Raw genomic sequence first — 11,459 nt, 5'->3', positions numbered from 1 at the left:
CTGTTCCATTTGTTCTTCCCGATAGGTATAGGCTTCGGCCGGTCTCTCTCTAGAGAAAAGATAGGTACTGCTAATTGTGAAAAATGTACTGTTAATATTCTTCTTTCATGGCTAGCAACCTAGCCCTCTTTTTCACATTTTTTTTGGGGGTTCGATTACATGTAAGATGGTAATGAACTTTCCCCTAAAAAGGTGTTATGTTATCTTTTCGTTTGTGGGGATGTGCAGATGGAGTTTAACAGCAACAAGATTTAAGAATCCCATAATGTTTGGCCAGGTTTAATGCTCATGATCACGGAGGACAAATGAAAGGTTGTCGGTCGGCTGGCTGCACAAGTTACTCAGAAGACCACAAAATGTTTTCTGAAATATCAACAATAAATTCTTAAGATCATCAACTTTGGAAGGAGTTAACACAGAGGATAAATATCTGATTGCACTAAACAATAAGACCATCAAATTTGTAAGGAACATTGAGTAAAAAAAAATATATATATATATATACACTGAACTTTAAGGTCACCTAGGCTAATGGCCTATCCTATGTCATGCAGGGAATTACTGGTCGTCTGCCGCTTTTCAGGACTTCATTCAGAAAATAAAGCAGCAGATGTCCGATAGATAGCTGTTGGGTATCATTTACTCCGGGCCTTCGACATTTTGGAAGACAGCCATTTCCCTAGCTTTGGTCGACTGCCCTTTTCGCAAGAGGGTTGCTCAATATTCTCGGAGTGTGTTCTCCTGTTACCCCTCAATCTAGAGTATGAGAACCAACCGCGAACATAGCTTCCTTTCTTACGATCTTCCTCCACGTGCTGCTCGTGGTGCTCATAAACACAAAAATCTTCATCCAGAATACTGGTCGAATGCCTAGTAGCGGCAAGCTTCTTCTCGCCCTCATCTTCTTCAATCAGGTCATCCATCAAACTCCTTGGTCTGACACTACAATCTTCCACTGTAGTCCTTGACCTACCATATGAAATTACTTGCAACGTCATCGATTGCGAGCATATAGAAAATCCATCACAGTTGTAGGAAGATGCAGATCAAGTGGATAAAGGGACTTATAGAGGCATTAGGATCTCACATACCTTCTGTGAGATGTTGCCCTTTGACTTTTTGAACTCTTGCAAGGGCTGTAGTCAACGGAGAGATGCTGGGCGAAATGGAGCTGCATGACAGGACAATATAATGGAAGGCATTCAGAGGCATATCAGTGGAAGTAGAAAATGGCACATCAGAATGTGACGTGAAATAGGATTTGACACTTACTTCCGCAAATAGCTGAAACAGTGTACTCGATTTACAAATGGCCTTAAATGCATTATGCCAGCATGCATTTACTATACTCACTTGTTAGATAATGGAAAGTAATTCTTGTTCAGGAATTTTCAATATGCAAGAATGAGAAGAGGAAAAGTAGTACATGGCTGTGTTGCAATTTAGTAACTCTAGTACCATTACTGAGCTATCTACAGTAAGCATTTGGTACAAGAGGATCACAAGTGACACCATCGGAATTAAGATGTCAAGCAAAATCAAGGGTATTTAATAATTGCTATGCTCACACAGGAGAATAAGACGTTGTCTGATAGGCAAAAGTGCCAAACCAAATATGGAAATAACTTAACTGTAAATTGCCTAACAACAGGGCATCTCTATTTTTTTTTGCGACTGAATAGGGGCATCTCTATTGTATGAACAAGGAGTAAACGGAACAATGAGCGGTACATCAGCACATCATAGTTTCATAAATAGGATGGACTTGTATCCTTACTGATCTCATGAAACAGGGCAGAGCTAATCCACACTAAAATGCACATTTCTACCAATCACAGAGGAGGAATGTGCACAGACCTCATCACCATCTTTTATACCAAATGCACGCAAGGTTGCCCTGTCATCCGTCATTTTCTCATCCTTGAAGCATAAGCAGAAGTGGCTCCACACGTGCTGCCTAAAACAAGCAAAGTAATAACCTTAAATGTTAAATTCCCACCACCAAGTGTTAATTCAAACAAACAATGACAGTAAATTTCAATCTAAATTGCCCATTATTCATCATATGCCAGAGAAAAAAAATCTCTCTTCAATTATTTTGAATTATCCACATGGCACCCAGGCGCAATTAAAGCAAACAGCTTGCTAAACTACAGATCCCTTGTATATGTGGCATACCAAGTGACAGCATTCTCCATGTCATTGTAGAGAGCGATGAACACGCCTTGTATCGCCGCCTTGAGCTCCCACACAGCGGCCGACCTGGCGATCTGCACACCTACATAATCAGAAGCAACGCACGCAAGGTCACATACTCGCAACCCCCCCGCCACGGCAGGAATCAATCTAGGGCAGAACCAAACCGCCCAAACAATTCGGGGGAATTAAACGGAAGGGAGCGGGATCTGGCACCGAAGTAGGAATCGTCGAGCTTGCGGACGGTGAGGCGGAGCGGCGGCTCGGGGAGGCGGTGGTAGGAGAAGCTTGCGCGGCCGCAGGCGAGCGCGCCGATGCAGTCCGCCTTGGCTGCGCGGGCGGCGACGTCGTCGAGGTCGAGGGCGAACTCAATGTCGCCCGCGCCCATAGACGACGAGCGGGTGGCGGCCGACGGCATCGCGGGGCATCGACGGAGGGCGAGGGGTTTGCCAGGGTCGGCGGTGGCGGCGCCGGGGCAGAGCGGGTGTGTGCTCCCCTTATCTCGGCGAGGCGGTTTGCGGAGTGGTCGCGCCTCCTTGCGGCGTCGGGAATAGCGCAACGGTAGCCGTTGGTGGCAAGGATTTGGGTTGGGCCGTGATTAGCGTGAGTGGGCCAGAATTGGGGAATTGCTGTGTATTGAGCATGATTGGTTTAGCTTCAAAAAAAAAAGCATGATTGGTTTGCACATGCCAAAAAATGGATTTCCTAGAAACAAGTTGCCAAAATTTGGCTAGTGATTGCTTGGTTACCAACTTTTCTTATACCAAGCTTACAAGAAGATGCCAAATTTTGGAAATTTTAGATTTTGTCAAATGTTGGTTTGCCAAGTATTGGCAATGCCAAATGTTGGCATCCCACATTGTTTTTCTTGCAGGTACCCTAAAAACAACTACATGGAGGCACAAGCACACACAACGTCTACGGAAGACATAGTTTCCTATCTTTAAGATTAATGATATACATCTCGTTGTCGACAAAAACATCATTCCACACTTAACAAATATTCTACTTTACAAGACATATAGAGTACCAAACGTTCGCCACACTCATGTATTTGTTTATTGCGAGTATTAGAGACAAGTTGTTTTCCTAGGGTTTGCTAGAGAGGATGTGTCTAACTGAACCCCTCAACTCGCTGATGCCGATTGGGGTTCCCTTGGCCTCTGTCGACAGTTGTGGCGACGGATGTAAAGGTAGGACCCCCGATCTGAGTGTCCCAGTCCGTGTCTGCTATGGTCTAGCTATTCATCTTTGGAAAAGTCAGGGCAGCTGCAACGATGGGAATAATAGCTGCCTGGTTTTCTCCATGTCCATATATTTCCTCGAAGCAGTCGGGCACTCGGTCTAGAGTGATTAGCATTTGTTCACGTCGACCGCGTCATGCGAAGAGAATGGTATTACGGCGTATTGTTGGTCTCTAGTTTCATCTCCATCCATTGAAGCTCAGCCATATATGACTCTGTCGGAGGAATTGTCAGGTTTGTCTCCCTCCTCTATTTGGGTGGAGCTGGGATTATCTTCTAGCCCCTCCTCCATGCCGGCTTATCTGGGTCATCGGCTTCTTCTGGCCTACATCGGCGAGTTCCTGGCCGCTGCTTTTACAAATCCTATATGAGGCGTCAATGAGTTTTACTCACGGTGCGCCGTCGGTGGATGTAGAAGGAAGACGGTGTTGATTTCTTGAAGGACTTGTTAGTAACTTCTTACTCTTGTAAGAAACTATTTTTATAAGGGATAATTTATTTATTTCCGGACAAATACCATCGAGGTTTCTTTCTCATTGGTTTTTTCTTGTTTATTTGAAAATATTTTTTCATGAACTTTGGTACGATAGATGAATATTTTAATGAGATACATGAACATATTTTCTTCTGAACGCGTGAACATTGATTTTTCAAAAGCTGAACGACTTTTTGGGATAAACATTTGTTTTTGTATATAAAGTATTTCTAAAAACATTTGAAATTTCATTATTAATTATATGAAATTTATTTCGAAATATACATATATTTTCGACAAGACATGTGCATTCATTTTTACGTATCAGAACATTTTTATAAATGAACAAATTTTTATATGCGTGAAAAATTCCTTTCAATGTTTTAAACGATTGTATTTATTTTCTTGCAACACATGAAAAAAGTTCATTATTAAATTGATTATTTGAAATTAGTGAAATAAAAGTATCTCTGAGATATTCAACAACTAAAAACCGTGCATGTTAATGGCCTCAAGCGATGTTAGCACAGTGCTCGTTATAAGATCATGCAATGTGTACTTAGAGTGATGTTTAGAAAAATAAACAACTTTTTTCTTAACCATTATTCCTTATTTCTATAGCACCTGTACCTGAATTTTTAAAGCACATGTACCTGCTTAAGCATACGTATTCTACCAATAAGCACCGTCGCTTAAGTAAAAAAACTTTATTTTTCTAAGATCCTTCTAAGCACCTTGAATTGTACATGTAAGTGTCATGTAGGCGCTCCAACTGTTGGTTGGCCTAGCTTCCATGTGTATGGCGAAGCATTTGCTTTGCCTAATAATACATCGTTTTTAGTTGCTAAAACAAAGACTTCTAAAAAAAGTTGCTAAACAGAAATACATCGTTTTTCTTTCACTTCCATTTGCCTAATTATCACATCCTAATTGTTTCATCTTGTTTCTTCAAACATAAAAAAGTAATAAAATCAGGAAGTGTTAAAAAGCAATAAAAATCACCCTAAGAAGCAATAAAATGAATAGAAAAAGTAATTAATCATGTGCATTCATGCACACAATCTGCTTACTTATCTCATATATACTCCCTCCGTTCCTTTTTCGTCCACATTTTATATTTGCCTTAAATCTAACTTTGTGAACTTTGATCAACTTTATATTAAAAAATGTCAACATCTGCAATACCAAATAAATAAAATATGAAAATATATATCCTATAGTGCATGTAATACTATTTATTTGGTATTACTAACATTGACATTTTCTTCTACAAACTCGATCAAACTTTACAAGTTTGACTCCAGGCAAAGCTAATATGCGGAGTAAAAAGGACAGGAGGGAGTATGAACTCATCACAAATACGACATCAACAACGGGATAATCACAAGAACTGCATCAACGTTTTTATTTTCTAGGCATGCATCAGGATTGTTTCTCTACTTTATTAAAGGGAAGTTGGTAGTTCGCCTCCTCACACCCTCATCCCTGCTTGGTTTTGGGATAGATTTTTTTGGTAATATCAACTAATGCCGCACAAAACAAAAATCAACATATATATAGTGACATGAAATAATCTGAACCAAATCGACACTTTTCTTTTCTTGTCCAACTCATTCCCTTCAAACAGAAAACAACATTCATTAATTTATGAAAAGTATAGCATTGGACTGAAGGGTCACATTAATTACCCGCAAAAAAAAAAGAAGGGTCACGTTAATTATGGAGAGTTATATTTTTGTGATTTTGACTATAGCATGCGTAGTGCAGTTAAATACCTCAAGCGAGGATCACCTTAATTTAAGGAAAGTATCATTTATGTGGGCTCCTCCTAAAATCTCTCGTTCATTTTTCATCATCTTCATTCACGTTCTGCTGCAAGATACTACTGGACGACGTCAATGTGGGACATGCCATATAAAAAAAGCACTCGCAACATCTCTGTTGAGACACCCGTATTGGTATTAACTCGCTAAAATATGTTTGCGCCGGTTGCAACACACGACAATTAGGTAGTAAGTAGTTAACTGAGTGGTTGTACCTTCAACCCAAGTACGGATGAAATTAAATCCCATTTTAACGCTTTGTGTCATATTAAGACCTATTTTCCTACCCAAGTATTTGATGTGAACTAGGACCTGATCTTTTGATGAGAGAGAGATAACTACGATTTTGGGTGGGACTTGACCCTCACGATCCGGCTACCAACCGTACATGGAGAACCGTACACGACTGATATCCACGGCAATCGCTGAACCAACTCCACGGCGTTATCGACCGAGCCAACGGCGCGATCGACCTATCCACGAAGGATTTTTCCTGCAAGCAAATCGAAAAACATGCAAGAAAATAATAGCCAAGCAATATGAAATTGCGGATATGCTAGATGAATAAATCTCACAAGTTGAAGTTCTGATAGGATGTCTTGACGGTCGCACTAGCCGCTACGAGCAAAGACAAATAAAAGTAGCAATAGCTAAACTTCTCTAAACAAAACCCGAGTCTAAACCCTAATTTTAACTAGCTATTTATTAAGAGGAGCGGCCGCCTTGTGTCCTGGTTTACGGAACGCAGGACGTACGGAGTCCAACTTGTACACGCCTCAGCCGGAATTGATGTTTCCTTCGGTTGACAAGATGTGTGGCCCCAACGTGATGTACATGGGCATCGTAGCATGCAAGGCTGGCTCCTCCTTGCACCTTCCTCACGCATGCATGTACAGGAGTACTTCCTTGGCCCGGCTGCATGTGCATGGGTGCATTTGTATGACCCGTGTAAGCTTCAAGTGCATAATCTCTCATCTTGATACTTATTTTGCAAATGCCTTCAACAATCCTACGCAAGAAATAAATTGGTGTAGTATTTTTGCCCCTGGTAATAAAATATAATATCATATAATGATCAATACAAATTACCTGAAAATTGTGTCGTGTAATATTTGTAGACGTATCTATGCCCACATCATCCTCCCTTTCTTGAAAACAAAGCCGTCCTCGGCTTTTATTTATCTGAAACACATCATAGAGCAACGCAAAAATAGATGCAACATATATAGGTCGTTCCGATGGTGTTAGGTCATGAGGGTGAAATAAATTTGTAACAACACCATTAGGAATATCATGAAAAGTTTTATCCCACAGAGAGTCCATGTATGAATTATGGGGACACAAATGAACTACCTGAGCATGCGGTATGTCCAGTTCAAAAGTTGAGACACTCAATGGAAAAATTTCAGAATTGATCGCAAGCATAGTATGCATAGCATGATCCGTTGATTTAGTTTTCCCATCATTTATTATTTCATCGGGGGTCATTGGAAGCAAGTTTATGGTTTTTCCTTCAAACACGAGAGCATATGAATTTGTTCTACCATGATGGATAACACTATTATCATATTGCCAAGGTCGACCTAACAATAAAGAACATGCTTGCATAGGTACAACATCGCAGTCAACATAATCATGATATGAACCAAGTGTAAAATGAACCCTCACATGACGTGTTACCTTCAACTTACCACATGCGTTGAACCATTGGATGTAATATGGATGGGGTGTCTTGTAGTGGTGAGGCAAAGCTTCTCTACCATCTCAATACTCGCCAAATTATTGCAGCTTCCACCATCAATGATCACACGAACAGAATGCCCTTTGACAACAAACTTAGTTTGAAAAAGATTATGGCGTTGAGGCATCTCAGTATGCCCAACATGGGCACTAAGTACTCTCATGGTTACAACGCCACGGTATTGATCTGCCATTGTAGCATTAACATGTATCGCCTCCGTGTCATTCTCCTTAGTGTCACCTGCATTATTAGTGGCAAGCATAGCATATGTATCATCATCCAAATCACTAGCGGAGGAGTACTCACCATCTTCCCGCACAATGAAAGTACGTTTATTTGGGCAGTCCTTTATCAAGTGCCCGCCACCTTTGCATATATGACACTTCATGTCCCTTGTGCGTCCAGACGAAGTGGTGGGTGCTTGAAAAATTGCTCTCGCCGCAGAGGATTGTGGAGCTAATTTGGAACTTGTTGGGAGTCCATCTCGGTACTGGGTGGGATAGTTGGAGAGTGTGTCCATGATGAGTGACGACCTGCAGAAAAGTTACCTCGTCCCCTGTTGTGTCGTCCCTGTACTTCCCTTTCAGCTTTACAAGCAAAATGAAACAAACGAGTAATAGAATTGTACTCCTTATAGTCCAATATATCCTGAATATCACGATTCAACCCACCTAAAAATCTAGCCATCATAGCATCTTCCGTTTCAACTAATCCACATCGCACTAAGCCAATTTGCAATTCTTGATAATAATCTTCTACAGAACTGCTACCTTGTTTTAAACGTTGCAATTCATTGAGCTTATCACGAGCATAATATGAAGGAACATAACGTTGTCGCATAGCTCGTTTTAAAGCATCCCAAGTGGCAGGTATATTGTTCGCATTAAGACGGCAATACTCACTCCACCAAATAGAAGCAAAGTTTGTAAATTCACTAGTGGCTGCCTTAACTCTTTGGTTCTCAGGAATATCATGACATGCAAATTTTTGTTCAACAGAAAGTTCCCAATCAAGATAAACATCTGGATTATATTTACCATTGAAAGGAGGCATAGTAAATTTAATTTTAGCACTAGAGGGAACATAATCCCGAACGTAGTACCTGGGCGGACCTCTTGCCATACCTTGACGGTTGAAACGCAGTTGTTGATGAGCACGGTCATTGTGGTGGTCGACCGCTTGGTCATCCTCGGTGTCACCGGAATAATCCGCGTAGTTATCCCCATATTCGTCATTGACATGGGGAGGAATGCGTTGGTGCTGGTTTATGGTTGCGGCATCAGTGGCAGTAGCTGGGTGTTGTGGATGACCCATGGGCACACGCCGAGCTCGTGAAATAGCGGCGCCACCCATGGAGTTGCAAGGATCCACGTTGTTGTTGACGGGGGGTGCAGTTCGCAACTCGTCCAGACATGACAAGATGTCCTTTAGCTGTGTGTTCGCAACACCCTGTACATCCTCTATGGCCTTGAGCCTCTCTTCGGCCGCAATCTGAGCACCCTCAAGTTGGGCGAGACGCTCGCTGGTGACTTTCACATCCGCGGTGAGGCCCTTAAGTGTGGGTTGATCCTGTGCCACTATTAGCGAAAGAGAAAAAATAATACAATGTATAATCCCTATCAACTAACAGGATGTGGTGGACAAAATTCACTCACACTCAAACTTAGTATCAAATTCTTACTTGTTCTTACCAATGCAACAGGTGGTGATCGCGCGTTGGTGTTGGCTTCAAACTATCGATGAAAATTGGATGGAGCGATAACCAGGAATCAGTAGAGCCGGAACCTGTACTTATTGGTAGAAAAAGTGTAGCTTGGCAAAGGCTTCTCAACTCATAATATCAGTGGCACAATTTAGCAAAAAGTAATGCAAGTTGAATAATTGCTCAAACTCCTAACTAGTGCTGGCGGTCGACTAGTAAGAGGTAAAACAATCTAAGCCCAGATACTGAATCAAGGGAGTGGAAACCGATGAAAATATGATAGCTCCAAGTAGCTAGATATAAGTGAAGTACAAATGCAGTGTATAACAAAGCTCAAAAATAGATGATGGATGGAGTGACGCTCAAGTAGCAGCAAAAATAATGTATGTGCTGAGTAGCAATTAGAACAAAGCAGCTCAAAAAGATGCTAGCCGGCCTGATCTTTTTTTTTTTAACTTTTCTTTCTTTCTCTGTTTTCCTTTCTCTTTTTTTTCTTTTTTTTTGCTCTTTTCTTTTATCAAGCCGGTACTAGCAGGAAGTTACTTATGCCATGATCAGGCTCATAGACTACAGGATGTTGTTGGAACGTGAGCTAGTCAAAGGTAAGCAAATAAAAATAAAGGCACGACTGCTCACGGTTCTGCTTCCTCCAAAGGAAGGAAAAGGCGGCGCTGGATGTGTGGTTAGGCAGAGCAGACTACACGTACGCTGTCACAGCAAACGCAGATTGATCTTTGTGCGGCTGAATTTCGTGTTTTGACCCTTTTGGCATACAAATTCAGGATCTGACCCTGGTTAAAAAAAAATCGGAATTTGACCCTTTTGCTACTGCCAGGGGTACTGGCGGTAGGGTTAGACAGCCTACTGCCAGGGGATCTGGCGGTAGGGTGCGACGGAGGGGGACGGCGGCCGTTTGCCCGAGCTGACGTGGATAAGTACCCTACCGCCAGGTACCCTAACGGTAGGTTGTCTAACCCTACCGCCAGTACACCTGGCGGTAGGGTGCGGCTGGGTTTTGCCTCCCAAACTTTCTGTGACGAAATATCAAAGTGCCATGGCGGTAGGTTCACCCTACCGCCAGGGGGGCTGGCGGTAGTCTGTGCGACCCTACCGCCAGCGGCCGTGGCGGTAGGGTCCTGTGTTTTATTTTTCCAAGTTCAGTTGCTTGCTTCTTTTCAAATTCAATATGACAGCAATATCACAGATAGATAAGCACAGCAGCAAAAAGTGTTTGCATATGAAATTATGATAACCTCACACTTATAGATAGTAAAATTGATGTATCCATTAAGTTCAACATATCAAAATAGGTTCAACTACTAACATAGGTAGCAATAACAGGACACCGAGTAGTTCAACATAAGACAACTACTTTAACTTAGCAAGTTCAACATCACTAGTTCCTCCCCCTCCCCCTCTTGGCGGCACGCTCCTTGTTTGTCTTCGAGCGGCCCTCATCCGGCTTCTTCGAGCGACGACGAGGAACCGGTTTCTGAAACGGTGATGGGCTCAGAACATCCTGGTGCGGATGAGATACCCTCTTCGCCTGGGTTGGATGAGTCGGTTGAGGTCCATCATCGTCGTCGTACTCCTCCTCATCACCTTCTTCGTCGTCACCTCCTTCCTCTTCTCCCTCTTCTTCCTCTTCCTCCTCGTCCACTTCCTCTTCTTCCTCGGTCTCGTTAACAAGGCGAGACGACGAGGTGGCATGGCTCGAGGAACCTCCTCCGGTGTGGCTTGATGAAGCTAGGGCACGTGTCGACCCACCAGGAGGAGGAACATGCACGTCAACCGAGGCAGCGCACCCAAGCATGCCCGCTAGCTTGCGGCAACGGTTAATGATCTTCTGCAATAACAAATATAGTAGAGTATGACTTGGATTAGGTTTAGGGTTGCTAATAAGTAAGAACATGTGGCATGGATCAAATTTGCGTTCGCTCCAATAGAATGCTATGAGGCTTAAAGTTACCTTCGTTGCTTCCCTCAGCTTGTTGTCACCCTCCACGGTTCCGGGGTCAGAACTTAGCGCATTCGAGCCGTCGAAAATGTTTCTGTTTAGCTCTGCGGCCTGGAAATCCAAGGATCATTAAAAAGTTAGCGAGAATGACCATGTCATCATCATTAGCTCGAATGCATTTCAACAAAACTTACCACTCTGTTCATAAGGGGCGCATACTCCCTGAAATCACCTTGCATATCTCTGAGGTTTCTCTTGTATGCTTCATCCTCAGAGTCCTCCTCCTCCTGAAGTGATGCCATGTCCGCTTCCGTCCATCGT

At 42.6% G+C, this 11,459-nt stretch overlaps 1 protein-coding gene across 1 annotated transcript; it reads right to left on the bottom strand.

The window, feature by feature from the left end:
• Positions 1 to 359: 359 nt before the first annotated feature.
• Positions 360 to 2,740, bottom strand: LOC109773286 (uncharacterized). Its single transcript, XM_020331983.4, has 5 exons — positions 2,413 to 2,740; positions 2,179 to 2,278; positions 1,858 to 1,957; positions 1,092 to 1,171; positions 360 to 969 (listed from the first exon to the last, which is right to left on the bottom strand). Exons 1-5 carry the CDS (start codon positions 2,612 to 2,614, stop codon positions 636 to 638), a joined length of 816 nt encoding a protein of 271 aa, XP_020187572.1. The 5' UTR covers positions 2,615 to 2,740; the 3' UTR covers positions 360 to 635.
• Positions 2,741 to 11,459: the final 8,719 nt, after the last annotated feature.

The sequence above is a fragment of the Aegilops tauschii genome, chromosome 6 (genome assembly GCF_002575655.3).
Source record: "Aegilops tauschii subsp. strangulata cultivar AL8/78 chromosome 6, Aet v6.0, whole genome shotgun sequence".
Classification (NCBI taxonomy): Eukaryota; Viridiplantae; Streptophyta; class Magnoliopsida; order Poales; family Poaceae; genus Aegilops; species Aegilops tauschii.
Note: the sequence above shows the minus strand (reverse complement) of the source record. Positions and strands in the feature narration are given on the sequence as shown.